Genomic DNA, 18,821 nt, shown 5'->3' on the forward strand with positions numbered 1-18,821 from the left:
AAACATCGTCAGAGCATCTGTGAAATGTACTTTGTACAGCAATGACAAGTGATTTTCAAAGTTTTTTGGGTGGCAGAGAATCCGGAAACTACTTAAAATACTAGAAGTAATTAAAATAACTGAATAGAAAATTCTAGCCCACACAAAATGACATTTTTCACTAGATTATGATAGGTATAACAAAGCCAAAGATCTAGAAATGTTTTATGGGAAAAAGGCCTTAAGCATTCCATTCATTAAATTAAATTCCCTGAGAACTGGGAAAAGTTATTAGCACCAGAACACGCTGGTCACTCACGGAACATCAGTGCATATAAGAGTAGAACTTAAGAACCATAGGCTTGCAGCTTTCCAGATACATTAATTACAATAGAGATTAGTGTAAACCATTAATTAATTGATTTTATAAATGAGAAATTTGGGGAGGTATCCCAAAGGGTTGTTAATTGGACTGCTTTAGGGTCACAAAACTCTTGGGGAAAGTGAGTGCTGTCGGATTTATTTGCCCTTCCACTTTTTTTCATATATTTCCTCCAGAAAATAGCAAAGATAGTCAATTACATAATGTAGATTTTTTAATGTAGATTTCTTCTGAACTCTTAAAAAAAATGGTGTCTTTCAATCAGTTATTAGACATAGAATGACTAAAACTGCAGTCATGATTCACCTAAAAGGGGAAAATGGAAGAACAATAAAACCTCATACAAGCGATGTCCAGGCTTAAGTGACTCCAGGTGAACTTCGAGGTGTATACATGCTTGGGAAAGGATGAGTGCTTTTCTTCCACAACAAAGGGAGAGGAGCATAAAGATGTCAAATCACTTCTGAATGAAAACCAAAGACTCTCTAGAATGAAAAGTTAGTTTTCAGGCCACTTGCTTTGTGAGCAAAGCTCCATCAAATAAGATTAAGTTACACTCAAATTATGACATAGAATCAGCCCTTTGGAGAAACCATCTTCAAAGTGGCCTGTGACAGAGGTCTGCCTGGAAGTACTGCTACAGCCCTTGTCTAAGGACTCAGAGAAGCAGCATTGGGGGTGGGCACTGCTCTCCATCCCTGGAAGCTTGGTTCACTGTTGGAACTTCCTCCTTCCCTTCCTCGCTTTCTCTCCTCCCACCCAACCCTTTATTTTTTTCAAGATAGGATCTGCTCTGTCACCCAGGCTGGAGTGTGGTGGCACCATCACAGCTCACTGCAGACTGTGCCTCCCAGGCTCAGGTGATCCTCCCACCTCAGCCTCCCGAGTACCTAGGACTACAGGTGTGCACCATCACATCCAGCTAATTTTTGGATTTTTTTTTGTAGAGATGGGGTTTCTCTATGTTGCCCAAGATGCTCTCCAACTCCTGGGCTCAAACAATTCTCCTGCCTTGGCCTCTCAAAGAGTTGGGATTACAGGCATGAGCCACTGCTCCTGGCCTTCTGTTAGAATTTCTTACCACTAAGAGAAGAAAGCCTCTCTCTGGATTGTCAAAAGATATAAAAATATCTGGTCCCAAGGTAAAACAGTATTCCATAATCTGTCAACTTCTCAAATTATTATAATTATAAATAATGATAAGGATAAAATGTTGGCAGTGCATGCTTAATAACTATAATTTGGTCACAGAATTACCATTGATAATAATAAGGCTAAGTGATGATACTAGGTGCTTACAGAGTCTTCCACCTAGAAATCTGATAGATAATATCTTAATTATCTTTGCTAAAATGTTCTGAGATAGGCAAAGGACACGATTGTGATTTCAAGCAAAGGAATCACATGGAAACAGGTTCAGATGTCTGCAGTGACACTGATTCTATGGCCGAAGCAGACATGGTCCTAAGAGACATTCTTAGCATCTGTAGATGATATGCTGAGGTGGCCTGCAAGGCATGAAACAGGCTGAGTGGAAAACAGAAAAGGGTCAAAGAGCTCAGGGATACGGACATTTGACACAGCTCTTACTCATTCCGATCTACTGAAATTCCCCGGTTCAGACTCCATTGAAAGCCCTGGCATGGCACACTGTAAGCAAAACGTAAAACTGCATTGTCACCCTTCCTCTTCTCTCTCTCCCTTTCTAATACACACAAACAACTCCTGCCTTCCTCCTCTTAGTTCCAGGTCACCAGTATTTAAGGGTTTTGTAACTCAGATGAAGGCACTGAAGGAGGAGGAAAAAGAAAGGGAAGAGGAAAAGAAAAAGTCATAGTGTTACTGGAAAGCGTCCTGATCCAGAGCCCAAAAGAGGGTTCTTGGATCTCGAACAAGAAAGAATTCAGGGTGAGTCCATAGAGTAAAGTGAAAGCAAGTTTATTAAGAATGTAAAGGAATAAAAGAATGGATACTCCAATGACTACTCCATAGGTTGCTGGTTGCCCATTTTTATGGTTATTTCTTGATTATCTGCTGAACAAGGAATGTGGTCTAAAAATGCCTCCCATTTTTAGACCACATAGGGTAACTTCTTGACATTGCCATGGTATCTGTAAACTGTCCAGGCACTGGTGGGAGTGTAGGAGTGAGGACGACCAGAGATCACTCTTGTGATCATCTTGGTTTTGGTGGGTTTTAGCCAGCTTCTTTGCTGCAACCTGTTTTATCAGCAAGGTCTGTATGACCTATATCTTTCGCTGACCTCCTATCTCATCCTGTGACTTAGAATGCCTTAACTGTCTGGGAATGCAGCCCAGTAGATCTCAGCCTCGTTTTACCCAGCTCCTATTCAAGATGGAGTTGCTCTGATTCAATTGCCTCTGACAATAGGGCTGTAGAGATGGGATGCCTTCCCTCTTTCCGGTACCTCTCCAGTTTCAGGGTAGGGGCACAGAGAGAAGAAAGAGATGTGAGTAGCAGGGAGGGTCTCTGCTGCGTTCTTGTCACACCTCCCTTCCCCAGGGTCCCTCCCAGCTCCAGGCCTATCAAATCACTCCCCTATCTGTACCATTCCTTCACCTGCCCTGGTCCACATGACCAGCTCCTATTTCACTCCTCCTTCCTAACTCCTTAAAGTCCCTTCCCCATCGCTGTCCGAGTAAACACTCCAGGCTGTAAGCACCACCTCCAGTGTTATGAGAGTGCTTGATCTCACTCCCTGGAATGTAAGGACAAAAGTCTCCATTTCTGTAGCAATCAGACAGGAGAATAATAAAAACTCAAATATATTGAATGCATTTACCACACAGCACTTTGTAAATACAGTTCTGAGTGCATTCATATGGATTACTTTAATACTCAAAACCACAAAAGACATACTTTTACTCTCTCTAATTTACAGATGGGGACATTGAGGCTTAATGAGGTTATGCAAATTATCTAGAGTTACTCTTGACAAGAGGGAAAGCCAGGATTTAAACCCAAGTCATGCGACTTCAGCATTATTAATATGTTTTTATGAAGATACCTAACACTAAAATCTGAAATAAAAGCTCAGGATGCATTTTTTCCTACAGAAACATTATTATAAATAGTCACTGGTTCTAGACTCCTATTAATAAAGATTATTAGTTAAAAAGCTTCTGGGAGCTGACCTAGAAATGGCCACACATCATTTACTATTGCTAGAGAAAAATGGATCCCAGCTTTTCACCAATCAGTTCAACAAACAAATGTTTGGAACAGAATCCATTTTCCATATGGGAACTGCCATTCCCTGTGGAGGTGGAGAAATGTATGTGCGCGCTTTCTATGTACTCATGTGTAGGAACAGCCACAGACACACCACTGGGTCACAGAGTGGGGGTCAAGACATGGTATGGATGTGTTTAATTCACCAAGTTGCTCAAATGAAAGAAGAGGAAAAAATGTTACTATTCAATAACAAACCTTCAGGAAAACATCCTATCTGGTTAAAAACTGTCCTTTTTGTTCTACAGTCCTAGGTGTGCAGGCTTCAGAGATGACCTGTGGATAAGGTCACACTGCAATGCAGATGAAGATGGGCAAATATCTTGTGGAACAGAAGGTTTGATTTCAGGGAGAATAGTAAAAAAAGATGAAAGGAGGGATGAAAATATTTGGTTCTAAAAGATTTGGCAAATTGCAGCTTCCACAGTGTGATTCAAAAACTACAGTAAGTCTTAAAATTATCTCCTTGGACACTTTATGAAAACTAAACAAATATTGTCTATGAAGAATTCATGATGGGTTAAAAAATTAAGTCTCTCTTATTGTTAATATTTTAGCAGACTTTCACACAATCTTCCTAATTGGAACCTTGAGAAATGAATGAAAATATATGTTATAAAACACTTGAGGTCTATGGAGGAAGGCCATTATTTCTACAGCAATATAGAATTATATAGGACTAAACCACCGATTGCCAATTCGTTTTTTCAGTCTGTCGCTAAGTGACGCTAATGTCGATGTGTGCTTTCCTGACAATCTATCAGTCTTGTTCAACATTTCAGGCTAGCAATTTGCAGGCGATAATGCTGAATCTGCAGGAGAGCTCCAAGGTCATGGTTCCTTCTCTTAGCACAGTTCCAGCACACTGTGGAATGCCCTTGGAGATTCAGAAGAATGAATTTCTCTCTGGGATCATTTAAAGCTCACACAACTCAGCCACTCCCTGAGTACAACAATTAATTCCCACTCACTGGGGGCATGTTTATTCCCTGACTCAAGTTTACTCAGCTCTGGATCAAAATTGCTAATTAGCTTTTTTGTTTTTGTTTTTGTTTTTTTTGAGATGGAGTTTCACTCTTGTCACCAGGCTAGAGTGCAGTGGCGAGATCTCGGCTCATTGCAACCTCTGCCTCCCCGGTTCAAGTGATTCTCCTGCCTCAGCCTCCTGAGTAGCTAGGATTACAGGCATTAGCCACCACACACACAAAAAATAATAATAACTTTTGTATTTTTAGTAGAGACGGGGTTTCACCATGTTGGTCAGGCTTGTCTTGAACTCCTGACCTCAAGTGATCCGCCAGCCTCGGCCTCCCAAAGTACTGGGATTACAGGCGTGAGGCACCACATCTGGCTCTAATGAGCTTATTTTACAGATCACAAAGCATGGTCCCCCTGAGGTGACATGAACAGAAGGCCCAGAAGGGGAAACTCCCAGCTGCTTTCTCTACTTGTCTGGAAACAAAAAGCAGCATTTGAAGTGATCACCTTATAAGTACAGCATAATCCTAATCGTATAAACTACAACAAAATCCAAAAAGCCCAAGCATGGCTATGTGATCATGTCTAGAACACAAACTTTCAAGCCAGAATGCCTGGAACTGAACCCACTACTAAAATTGTAGTGGGTTGAATGTCCCCATAAGCCGCCCCACCCTCCTTCCCCGCTAAAAAAGATAGATTCATCTGGAATCTGTGACTATCACCTGATTTGGAAAAAAGATCTTTGCAGATTGAATTAAGTTAAGGATTTTGAGATGAGATCACCCTGGATTAGGGTAAGCCCTAAATCCAATGATAAATGTTCTTATAAAAGAAAAGAGGAGAAGACTCGGGGAGAAAGCAATGTGAACACAGAGGCAGGGACTGAAGTGATGTGTCTATAAACCAAAGAACCCCAAGGGCTGCCAGCAGCCAGAAGCTAGGACAGGGGAACAGATTCTCCCTTAGAGTCTCCAGAAAGAACAACCCTGCCAACACCCTAGTTTTATACTTTGGCCTCCAGAACCACGAAAGAATACATTTCTGTTGTAAGTCATTCAGTTTGTGATAATTTGTTGTGGCAGCCTTAGGAAACATATATAAATGTCAACCTCAGGCAAGTTACTTCACTTTATACTTCAGTCTCCTCCACTGTAAAACAGGAATTTTAATAATCCTAATTTCACAGGATTGCCATAAGCATGAATGAGTTAATGTATGTACAGTGCTTAGAACTGTGTGTGACACAGATACAATTTTGGAACAACATATATTATTACTCTAATCATTATCATCAATACACATATATAGACATTGAGAAGCACCTGGCAATAACTCTGTATTGGGATAAAACAATACATTATGTGTGAGGGGCGTGTATCAGTTTTCTAATCAGAAGGCATTTACTAATTTGAAATGATCATTTCATTTACAGTGGTAAGGGCTGCATACCTGCCAGTTCATCCTCAGAGAGCTACGCTATGCTTTGCAGGGATGGAATATTTAAACTGTATACACACTGGCGGAAATCTTAATCTGATTGTTAATACCTAAGAACAATAACGTACAAATCGCTACAGGTAACCTCCTCTTTTAGAAGTTGAGACGTTCTGAAAAATTGCTGCCTTTGACTAGCACAAGGAAACCTATTTCTTGGTGTGTGTGTTTTTCTTTCCATGCAAAAAGAACTTCTACAATCATAGCACAGAACTTCCAGATTTCATACTAGAGTCTTTCTGTCCTCAGAGTTTATAAACTACTATCAGATTTCCAGCTCTTTTCACTATAAGCATTGCACAGCACTTTAATTGACACATTTCTCTTATGAAAAGCACTATTTTGTATTGAAGTGCTAAGCCCAACTCAACCACCCTTGAGTTAAGAAATATTAAGGATGAGAATGCAACACAACATAAAGCTGGCACAATAGAAAGAAAGTGGAGAAGGGCTGCTGACCGGCAGTCACAATGAGGCAGAAGGGCACCTGTGCTCAGCAACTCTTCAGGGAGGAAAGGACGGAAGCATTGTAGTCTCCCTGGCCCAATAATAGGCAGGTGAGTTGCAAGCACTTTTAAATAATCACTGTGGATTTGCAAAATACACCATCTGCAAATTATTATTATCAGCAGCTCCTTCCTGTCACACAAAGTAGGTTGTATTTTACCTCAGCAGAAACTGAGGGGCTGCCAAGTTAAAGATCTCATTCAAGGCCCCCCTCTGAGTGGGCTGCAGTGGTCCTTCTAACCCTCTTCTGCCTCTGCTAGGTGAAGATGGTTAAACCTAATTATGTTTTAAGCTTCAGGGGAGGGGTTGGCAGTTGTTTTCTTTATCAAACATGGACACAAGGTGTTTCCTGGGAGCCGGGAGTGGGGAATGCACCTACAAATGTGCTCCTGGGCAGGTCTCTCAGCATCACTCCTGCATTTGTTTTTTATTTTTTTTTAAAGAGATGGGGTCTCACTATGTTTGTTGGAGTGCAGTGGTGCAATCATGGCTCACTGCAGCCTCAAACTCCTGGGCTCTAGTGATCCTCCTGCCTCAGCCACTGTAGTGGCTGTGACTATAGGCCCATGCCACCATGCCCAACATGCGTCTTGAGCCCTCTGTGACTTTGTGCTAAGCCTCCTGGCACCATCCACCTGCTCCTGTTCTTGATTGCCACATCCATTCTTCCAATCTTGGATTTCTCTTTCTGCCTCAGGCCACTGAAGACTAAGCTCAGTTCCATCTCTCTTCCTCTCCCTGCCTATGCCTAAGTAGATTTATCATTATTATTATTTTTTTAAGACAGGGACTTGCTCTTTCACCCAGGCTGGAGTGCTATGGTGTAATTACAGCTCGCTGCACCCTTGAACTCCTGGGCTCAAGCAATTAACCTGCCTCTGCTTCCTGAGTAGCTGGGAGTACAGGTGCATGTCATCATGCTAGCATATTTTTTTTAAAAGTTGTTTTTGTGACTGGGCGTGGTGGCTCATGCCTGTAATCCCAGAACTTTGGGAGGCCCAGGCAGGCAGATCCCGAGGTCAGGAGATCAAGACCATCCTGGCTAACACGGTGAAACCCCGTCTCTACTAAAAATACAAACAAATTAGCCGGGCATGGTGGTGGGCACCTGTAGTCCCAGCTACTCGGGAGGCTGAGGCAGGAGAATAGGGTGAACCTGGGAGGCAGAGCTTGCAGTGAGCCGAGATCACCCCATTGTACTCCAGCTTGGGCGACAGAGCGAGACTCCGTCTCAAAAAAAAAAAAAAAAAATTGTTTCTGTGGAAATGGGGTCTTACTGTGTTGCTCAGGCTGGTCTTGAACTCCTGGCCTCAAGCAATCCTCCTGCTTTGGCTTCCCAAAGTTCTGGGATTATAGGCATGAACCACCTTGCCTGGCCCTAAGTGGATTTTTCTCTAGTGATTTTGTTCCAAGTATCTACAAGCAGAATACAGAAGAGAATGAGGAAGGCAAGAATGCAGGAACATGGGGAGGCAGGGAGGCAGGGAGGGAGAGAAGGAGGGAGGCAGGCAGGCAGAAAGGAAAGAAGGGAGGGAGGAGGAAGAAAAGGAGGGAGGGAGAGAGAAAACATAGGAGGTAGGAGGTGAGGGAGAGAGCGAGTGAGCTGGTGAAAGAAGAAATAAACCCTAAAAGCCTAAGGAGCACTGAGGCGTGTGGCTGGGTGCTCTTCTCCATCTCCACTGCCTCATGCTCTCATGTGATCTCCAAGGAGTTACCTTGTCAATCTGTGCCTGCTCCAGCATTCTCCCACCTCTTCTCTAAATTCCTGGCATCCCCCAATGTGTCCCTGCTCTTTTTCACTTTGGCAGAGAGACCGTGAAGACCCAAACCAGGTTCCCAACGTAAGACAAGATTCATTTCATGCCTGAAAAAACTTCTACCTGTCCAGTGATCCCTGATTCCTCCTCCTGGTCTACCTGATTCTGCCTTTCTTGCCCCATTTCCTTCTTGGTTCTCCTTCCTCCTTCTGTCTTTTAAATATAGATGTTTTCATGGAACCTTTTCATTTCTGTCATCGTTTGATTGTCTCAAGCGTCCTCTAGAAGTTCTTGCTAAGCGTGACTCTCAAATCTTTATCTCTAGACTTACATTCTCCCCTGAGTGCCAGGTCTCTATTTCCAGCCACCTCCTGGATGGTTCTACAAGTGTGTTCCAATAGTAACTAAATAAAATATGCACAAGCACTGAATTCCTCTTCCTTTCCTTGAACTTGCCTCATGTCTCCCAAATTCCCAAGATTTGCTCAAGCATCGCCACCCTACACTGTCCAAAGACTGCAATTGCAGCAGCATCTTGGATGCCTCATTCCTGTACCACACATTCAAGAGTCACCTGATATCTCTTGCATCTGCTCTCTAGTCTCCATTTCTTTCCAGCATCCCAATTCCAGCTCTGCTTATCTTTTGGGTGGGCCACTGTGATAGCCTGCTAATTGTTCTTCCCACTGTCCCCACAGGATTCACCCATGGGTTCCACAGTAACTTCCTAATAAAGGTCTGATCCCATTAGTTTGGGATTCAAAGCCTCCTATGATTTAGTTTCTAAAAAAGACTCTTTCACTTTGCAACCTTATTCTTTATGTAGCATACACTGCTGGCTGCTGATGTATTATTCAATATTCTTCATATGTGGCCATACTTTTTGGCCTCTGTGCCTTTAATGGATACTGTTTCGGAATATCCCTCTTTAGCTTTCAATGTTCGAATCCTTCTTGTCTTCAAAAACTGCCACTCTGCAAGTTGAGTCCCTGCAAGCAGGTGAGGCTCCTGCTCATGGAGCCATCTGTAGTATTTTTAGCTTTTCTGTAGAGAGGCCATTGTAGTACCACTTTTACGACCCCTATGGCCTTCAATCTTGCGTTATCTTCCTGAGCAACACACCCAGCAGAGGACGGCCCCTTCTCAGTCATCTCTGAATTTCCCATAGCACCATGGGCTGCCCAGGGCACTTATCTGCCAATAACCAAATAAACAATTCTGCAGACCCCTGAGCACTCATCCTCCACTCAGACCTCTATTAAGGACAATAAGAAATGTGTGTAAGATGACAATAACGTGGTTTCTGATCTCCAGGAGCTTACATACAGCTTGCTATAGAGATAAGGGTAATGTTATATTAATGAATAAAGAGCATTAGAAGATAGGGAATGGGATTACTGAGGATATATACTCTGAGAGGTTGTATTTTTATAAAACTAATTTTGGATAGGTGAAAAGATGGGCATTCTAGGGACGGAGATTATCAGCACCACAGGTACAGAAGCCAGAGCAAGTATGGTTTGTTCAAAAGATCATGAATAAACCTGTCATGATTAGGAAAGCAAGAGGCAAGGGAGGGAGAGGAGATCTAACATTCATCACGTCCCTACTGATACCAGAACATGGACTGAGCACCTTGTAGACATTATTCCAGTTAATCCATACAACAACCCTGCAAAGTAGATGTTATCACTGCCAATTTTATAAGCAAGAAGGCTGATGTTTGAAGGGATTAAGTAACTAGCCAAGGTTACACAGGTTAGGTGGCAGAGCTGGGATTTGAAAAAGGCAGCCAGCTTCCATTGTACCATACCATCTCCTCTAGATCAAAATGTATAAATATCATGGGGTGAGTTCTTCAGTTAGGGGGACTTCTTGTATTCATGAATAAGTCAGGATGCAATGCAGGAAACACAATGCATAACATCTGCAGGGCTCAATGCATGCTGGCTGACTCTGAATGCACATCTGTCTACCCACAGAGAGAAACAAGGCAGCTCCTCAACTAGATAAGTACTCTGCTGAGAAATAATGGAAGAGGGCAGCCCTAGAGCTGGGCAATGTCTCCAGGCTAACAGAAAGCACCAAGAAGGGGTATAGACTCAAGAGTTTGGATTAATATCACTTTGCTCCAGTCTGCTTCAGCTACAAAAGAAGACAAGTAATCCAAGGGAACACAGCTCTGTTGTAACAAACTCTCATCCTCAGAGGTGATGGATATGATGGATAACAGAGGACACATACTTGGTCTCATTGGCACATCGAATCTTGCAGCCTTCCTTGGGAATCACCAAGCCCAGGTGCATTCGGAGCCTGCAGTTTGTGGGCCCTGTGTGCGGCCACACGTGAGTCCCAGGGTGCATGATGGAATATTTGATCTGCATAGAACACATGACACTCCATTCAGCCATTTATCAAGGTGTGGAGGAACTGCTAAGTTAAGGTGACAGTAAAAAATTACTGTCAGTTTGGATTAGCGCCTTTGTAAGATTTAATATTTATATTCAAGTCTTATTTGTGAAGGAACTAAAAATAAGCACTCACATTTTCCACAAAGCGATAAACACTGAACATTTTCCACCCTCAATTCTGACGTCAACCACATAAAATTATGTTTCAGTAAAAAGGGCACGTAAAAAGAGGCATTCACTGGGCCAAAGGAAACAACCATTTCTTTGTAAAGGTCAACATGCCCTTATTCCTAACAATTAATTGTGTTCTCCCCAGCACGACACTCTTGGTACCTGTCCTCTTCTGCATCCTGTTGTCTCGGGGAACTTTTCTAGTAAGGTACAGGTTTTAGGAGCTCCTTTGCAGGCATTTTCATTTCTTCTTCCTAGAATAAATAACATAACTGTTGGAAACAAATCACAGTAAAGCTTAAACGTATCCCATTTAGATGAAGTGAGAGCTATATGTCATCTTCACTGCAGGCATGAGAAGATTGAGTAAACATGAGAAGATAAAGTAGGAATGCAAAAGGCTTATTGGAAAATAATAAAAATTAATCAATAAAGAAGACATGTCTTGCTCCAATAGGTAGTGACTGGCAGAGCAGGGAGCCAAATTCTCCACTCGGTGTTGGACTATTTGACTAAGAACGTCTAACGGACAAGTCGCAGGTTAAAGGCAGTTGACCTTGAGCAACACAGGGGTTAGGGGCTTCGATCCTCCATGCAGCCGAAAATCTGTGTATAACTTTTGACTCCCTAAAAACTTAACAACTAATAGCCTACTGTTGACTGGAAGCCTTACCCTATATCATAAATAGCTGATTAACATATTTTGTATGTTATATGTCTTATATACTCTAGTCTTACAATAAAGTAAGCTGAAAAAAAGAAAATGGTATTAAGAAAATAATAAGGAAGAGAAAATACTTTTACAGTACTGTACTGTATTTTATCGATACCATAAGTTTACATCATCTGTTTACAAGATGAATTGAATGTCTGAAATGGCCTGCAACTACAGGTACAGACCTTAATCTACAGTACATATCAAGTAATTCAACTTTTTCTTGTAGGGTCATGACTTTTCTCTGCTTCTTGGCAGCATTTCCAGCATCACTAGTTGCTGTTTGTATAGGTCTCATGGTGTTATTCGAGGTTTGCAGCATTACATTAAACACAAGGAAAAATACACAAGAACCATAAGAGACCACTTTTTACCATGATACGCAATTTACTGGAGATAGGAACTGCTCAGATGGAGACAACAGTATCACATGTTATTTTAAGCAGATACTCAAAACACTTGAGCTTGCTGAATAGCAACAGGAGGCAGCTATGAAATTGTTACAGTAGTATAATCTGTACTACAGTTAATTTAATGGAATTATGATTTAACACTGCATCTTTATGTTTGTTTACATTTCTCTTGACTGTGAATGGTGCTATGTATGGTCTCTAAGTGCTTCCATGCATATGTTGATAAATTTTATTTCTTTATAATAGATTTGTGTGTATATATATATATAGTAAATGATAAAATAGATTAGTACCTATATATATTTCATGCATTCATGACACACCTAATTTTTCTTAATTTTTAAAAATATTTCCAGGCTACAAGGTTCATCTGCAAGTTTTTTTCAAATTGTCACAAATCTCAACAAATTTTCCAATATATTGACAAAAATTCGTACATAGTGGACCCATGCAGTTCAAACTCATGTTGTTCAAAGGCCAAATGTACTTATTTTTTCCCCTGTGACAGGCAAAATAACAGTCACCTCCCAAAAGATGTCCATACCCTCACCCCATAACCTGTGAATATGTTACCTTTCATGCAAGGGGGAATTAAGGCTGTAAGTGGCACTGAGATTTCTTATCAGCTCACCTTAAAATAAGATTATCTAAGTTTACCTGGATGGGCCCAAGGTAATCACAGCATCCTTAAATGTGGGAGGAGGAGGCAGATGAGTAAATGTCAGAGTGATACAGCATGAGAAAGACTTGACTGGCCACTGCTGGCTCTGAAGATGGAAGGGGGTCACAAGCCGGGGAATGTGGGCAGCCTCTAGAAGCGAGACTCCAGAGGGAATACAGCCTTGGTGACACTTGTATTTTAGCCCAGTGTGATCCATCATAGACTTCTGACCTCTAGAACTATAAGATAACAAATGTGTCTGTGTTTTAAGCTATTAAGTTTTGTGGTAATTTGTTACAGCAGCCACAGGAAACTAATACATCCCCTAAAGAAGGAAAATAGTTTATATTATATTTCTAACCTAGAAATGAATTTCTAGGACTATATTAGTTCCCAAAACACTATTTTTATTGGAATTTTAATGTCTTTTTCAATATCCAGATCATCCTATATATGATGATAAAGAATAGGATTTAAATGAAGAAGGGGTCTTTGAGAGAGGACATATTTTATGCATGACTGTCAAGAGCACAGATTCTGGGACATATCATTTAAGCATCCTGAACTATGCAAATTTCTTTACACTCTATAAAGCCCCTGCTTATTAGGGAAAATGTGCTCAGAATGTACACAGTATCATCTGCTCTCACAGGGGAGTAAAACAAAGGTATTTTTAAAAGTCAGAGACATTTTAATTCCCTGTTCAAGATTCCTACAAGAGACTGCTACATCTAAAGCTGAGTTTAATTTTATTTAATTAATGTTAATTGTGTCCTAAGATAATCATATACTGAGAATAAAATAAGAGTTACAAAAAATGCAACTAAAAGGTATTCGCCCCAATCAAATGGAGCTCAATGTTTTGGAAAACAACTTAGCTTTTTCTAAGTAACCTTTTTGGCTCTTAATTGAATAAAATGTTAATTGCTATTTTTAGTTATTAAGGGAGTTCCCCAAATGAACAATAAATGTCAGTTTGGGTGAATATTACATAAATCTATGAGTCATCGTAAAGCATTCTTAAGCCTGGGCTTTCCAAGGCTTCTGCTGTGCAGGGTCTGGGGCTGCTTGGCAGGAGTTCCCAGTTCTGAGCTCTGTGCCATCCAGGCAGCAGTTAAGAGAAACTGGTGGCTTGAGGAGCAACCAGAGGTGGCCTGGAGTTCTCACAAGCACCGCATGGCTGAGCATGTGCTACCTGGAGAATAGATGTGCCTCACCTGAATGACAGGTGATGAATGGGTAACCAAATGGGTTGTGTCCCTGAGATTTTCATGGGATTAGAGAACACCTCTAGTCCTTTAGACACATTTGTCTTTCTGGTCTGTAAACACAGATTCTCTGTGCAGTAGACTCTGGGCGTTCATGCACTGTCACTGGTGATTTTAACTATACACACCTGATCGTGAGTGTCCAAGGAATGCGACAACAGTTCCTCGGTGCTCACCATAGGCCAGGTGATGATGAGACTGCCTCATTTGACGTCTACAACATGCCATAAGAGAGGCTCGATTGGTGTTGTATTTTATAGAAAGGCAATTGAGCCACAGAGGGGTCACAAAGTAAACAGCAGAGCAGGAATTTCATTTCAGCCAGACTGGACCCAGTGTTCATGCTCTTAACCAGACCAGAGACCACCTCTTCATTAATGTTATTACATCATGTGTTATTGTTAGGCCATAAAAATGTAATATTACTACCATATATTGGATAACTGTGCCAAGTCTTTCATCTAGTGCTCACTGATACTAGTAACAACCCCATACTTGAGGCACTATTTGCCATTTTTCAGATGAGAGATTTGAAGCTCAGAGATTCAGGGGCATGCATACATCACACAGCTAACAAGCGGTGCATCCAGGACTCTAACCTAGGATTGCTGGTTTCCAAAGCCTGTGCTTTAAAGCATAATTTCTCATTTTGTTGCGTTGTAAATTAGAAGGCAGCTGTGCAGGAGCAAACCAGTTAGCCTGAAGAGGAATGCCCAGCATCTGCAACTCACTGCGGCTTTGTTGTTGTTCAATTATTTCTCACCAACGTTAAAGTAACTCTCAAGAAGTAATAAACCTTGCTCTTTGGGAAAATAGCTCTAGAAAGGGATCTAACAGCCAATGTGAATCTGAAAGAGTCATTTAAATCTATCACTTCTTACACATGAATATACTTTGTGAGGGCTATTCATGGAGCTGGTATCCTGGGTTGTATCTTTTATAAATTTCAAGGCTCTACTTCTGGGGCAACAACAGGTTCCATCTTGCATGACAACTCTGATCAGTTGCTAGTAGTCACCTAGAACACTGTTGAGAAGTACTTAGAGGTTCAGCCTCAGCTTATTCAGAAAGGTTGTTGGGGTCAGTTAGCACCTTTCCCATGGGCTCTGGAAGAAAAAATGACTGCACATGTGTGGCATATTTTAATCACTGTTGGTGGCACTTACTAAAATGTGAGCAAAATAGATGTTCCATAATATTCACATAACAATTTATAAACATATTTTTGGGGAACAACATTATTATTTATATTTGCTGATTCCATTTTTTTTCCCTTCAACTCTAAAAAGCCAGTCCTCATAAAGGAATATAGTTCAGTCCTAATGAAACTACTTGGAGACTGTTATCAGTTCACTAGGGCTGCCGCAAGCAAATACCACAGACTGAGTGGCTTAAACAACAGAAGTATATTTTCTCATAGTTCTGGAGGCTGAAAGTCCAAAATTAAGGTGTGGGCAGGCTTGGTTTCTCCTGAGGCCTCTCTTCTTGGCTCCTAGGTGCCCACCTTCTTGTTGTGCCCTCACACGTCCTTTTCTCATCCCTAGTGATATGGTTTGGCTGCATCCCCACCCAAATCCCAACTTGAATTATAGTCCCCATAATCCCCATGTGTCATGGGAGGGACCCGGTGGAGATAACTGAATCATGGCGGTGGTTTCCCCCATCCTGTTCTCATGATAGTGAGTTAGTTCTCATGAGAGCTGATGGTTTTATAAGGGGCTTCCGCCTTTGCTTGGTACTCATTCTCTCTCCTGCTGCCCTGTGAAGAGGTGCCTTCCACCATGATTGTAAGTTTCCTGAGACCTCCCCAGTCATGTGGAACTGTGTGTCAATTAAACCTGTTTTTCGTATAAATTACCTAGTGTATCTTCATAGCAGTGTGAGAACAGACTAACACATCTAGTGTCTCTTCCTCTTCTTATTAGGGCATCAGTTATATTGGGTCAGGGCCTCATCCTTATGACCTCATTTAATCTTAACGATCTCCTTAAAGGCCCTATCACCAAATACAGTCACATTGGGGGTTAGGGCTTCAACATATGAATTTTGGGGGAACACAGTTCAGTCCATAGTAGAGACATACCACAATTTTACTTCACAAAACTTCCAGCCTCAGCCTTAGGCATTCGACTACCCAGCAGCATGGTTTGCTAACTAGACAACAGCTAAGTCTTTACTGAGCCCGATATTCATCACCTTTTTCTCTGAATCTGAGCTCTCAATGTGGCTAAACAAACTGGTCTTTCACCTCCCTCCCTACCATGTCCACCCTGTCCCTTCCACTCCAGAATTCTGCTTCTCTATTTCTGAACCACAGCACCTGAGATGGATGCCATCCTGCTTCTGCGTAAGCTACAATAGTACTTGCCATAAAACTTATATTTGCTTTCCTCTTTTTTTTTTTTTTTTGGACACAGTCTCGTTCTGTTGCCCGGGCTGGAGTGCAGTGGCATGATCTCGGCTCACTGCAGTCTCTGCTTCCTGGGTTCAAGCGATTCTCCTACCTCAGCCTCCCGAGTAGCTGGAATTACAGGAACGTGCCACCATACCCAGCTAATTTTTTGTCTTTTTGGTAGAGACGGGGTTTCAGCATGTGGGCCAAGTTGGGCTTCAACTCCTGACCTCAAATGATCTGCCTGCCTTGGCCTCCCAGGGTGCTGGGATTACAGGCATGAGCCACCACACCGAGCCCCAAACTTATTCTTTATACTATGAATTTGTTTCTAGAAAATAGTTACTGGATTCCCCCATTAGAACCATGGAATCACAAACCAAAGACCATAAAGAACTTTAAAAAATCTTCCTAAAAGGGAAACTATGTGAATTTTATCCCTTTATGACAATAAAATAAAACTAGAAACTCAGTTTTAAAATTTGAAGCAGGCTGAGTGCAGTGGCTTATATCTGTAATCTCAGCATTTTGGGACGCCAAGGTAAGAGGGTCACTTGAAGCCAGGAATTCAAGACCAGCCTGGGCAATATAGTGAGACCCCATCTCTATAAAAACATTTAAAAATTAGCTGGGTATGTAGATGCACACATGTAGTCCTAGCTACTTGGGAGGAGAATTGCTTGAGCCCAGGAGTTGGAAGCTGTAGTGAGCTAGGATTGCACCATTGCATGCCAACCTAGGCAAGAGAGCAAGATCCTGTCAATCAATCAATCAATGTTGAAGCAACTACAACAGATTGGAAAACATATGCTCAATCACACACAGACACATATACATATAGATCATTTAAAGTCAACATGGAAACCAGGGCAGAAATGCAGTCTTTTTTGAAAATAACTCAGGTAAAAATACCATATATTACACTGTAGGGAATACATTCAAAGCTGTAACTATAGGTCAGTGCATAGCCTTAAATGCTTTTATTAATAAGAAAGAATGAAAATAAATTTACTAAGGAATTCCAATCAAAATATTTAAAAGAAAAATGAAACAAAACAAAAAAGAACAGGAGAAGGAAGAGAAAATATAAATTCAGGAATTACAATTCTATCACATGTAACAAAGAGAAAGAAAGAACATGTAAATTCCATTCAATGGGAATAAGAATTTAACAAAGATACTAAGAAAGTAAAATACATTCTAAGAAATAAAGTAGTTCATGGAAAATCAGGTATATTCCACCTATGTGAAAATTTAGAAGACAAAATGTTACCTCCAACAAAATTATTGACTCCGTAAGTTATTTTCTTTCTTGCTTAATACTTTTTATGTCTTATAATATTTTGCATATTAATTTTATCAAATACTTTTTTTTGGCAGAAACTATGGTTTCTAGAAATTAGTGCTAGGATGTCCACTATTCTGAAGCATTGCTCTAGAAGGCCCGTAGGTTCTATGATGCATAAGGATGTTAATGGAATCAAAGTATCAGGTGAACACATAAGTGCCAATAGAATGGACTCATCTTAGTGACATGTCAGTGGCAAATTAGCATATTGCCCACATGTGGATTGTACAGCTCCATTTAAAAAAATCTTGTTGGCAGAAAGTGGATAGTCACTTTTTTCATGGTTATCTCTCTTTTGATGGAAGTATCCTTGAAAATATTACTAAAGTAGTTCCTCTTATTCTTACATAGAAACCACTCTGACTGTCCTTATTTGTTCTTTAGTGTAAATTAGATGCATATTATAATCTGAATTTGTTTTCTGTAGCTGAAGATATGCAGCACGTGCTGTTTAGTCTTCAAAATAGATTTACTTTTGTATAGTTATTGTTAACCCAGGCTAACTCCACTTTTCAAGGAGAAAATTGGAGAGTCTTAAAGATAAAATTTAATGCTCCTCATTTTAAAGATAGATAAATATATCAATTCATTGAAAACACACACACACACACACACACACACATACACGCTGGAGCCCCATATGTGTGCCTGTACTTGGGTTAAGCTAAAAAAATATGTAGTTCGATATGAACCATGGCCTATTCCTGAAGAGCTGAGACAGCAGTTATCATTGTCTTGTCACTCTGGTGTGTTACCATTTTTACCAGCTCTTGTGTTACCACTTTTACCATCATCCGTGTTGATATCATTTTGCCATGCAAAGTCACCTCCATTTTACAGGAGCAAATGATGCTCAGGGATATAACTTTCTAATACACTGATAACACCTGCTAGACTGTTCAGTTATGCCTACACAGTAGGGTTATAGTCAGTAACACATCATTCAACAGGAAAGACCAGAAAAATCAGAACACTATTTATAAATAGTTATCCAAATACACATGTGGATATACACACACAGAAATATACCTTCACACATACAAATAAGGGCTCAGATGTAGTTTTCAAAAACAATGAACAGATTTCAAAA

General features: G+C 40.9%; 1 protein-coding gene across 41 annotated transcripts in view; it reads right to left on the reverse strand.

The window, feature by feature from the left end:
* Positions 1–18,821, reverse strand: part of ASPH (aspartate beta-hydroxylase) — a 216,355-nt gene that overhangs the window by 5,746 nt on the left and 191,788 nt on the right. For all 41 annotated transcript variants that reach the window (XM_077943677.1, XM_077943676.1, XM_077943679.1 and 38 more), the window contains 2 exons: positions 11,097–11,188; positions 10,597–10,730 (listed from right to left, as the gene is read on the reverse strand). In XM_077943677.1, coding sequence (XP_077799803.1) covers positions 10,597–10,730; positions 11,097–11,188 — 226 coding nt within the window. The remainder of the gene's footprint in view (positions 1–10,596; positions 10,731–11,096; positions 11,189–18,821) is intronic.

Source organism: Macaca mulatta, chromosome 8 (assembly GCF_049350105.2).
Source record: "Macaca mulatta isolate MMU2019108-1 chromosome 8, T2T-MMU8v2.0, whole genome shotgun sequence".
In the NCBI taxonomy this organism is placed as follows: Eukaryota; Metazoa; Chordata; class Mammalia; order Primates; family Cercopithecidae; genus Macaca; species Macaca mulatta.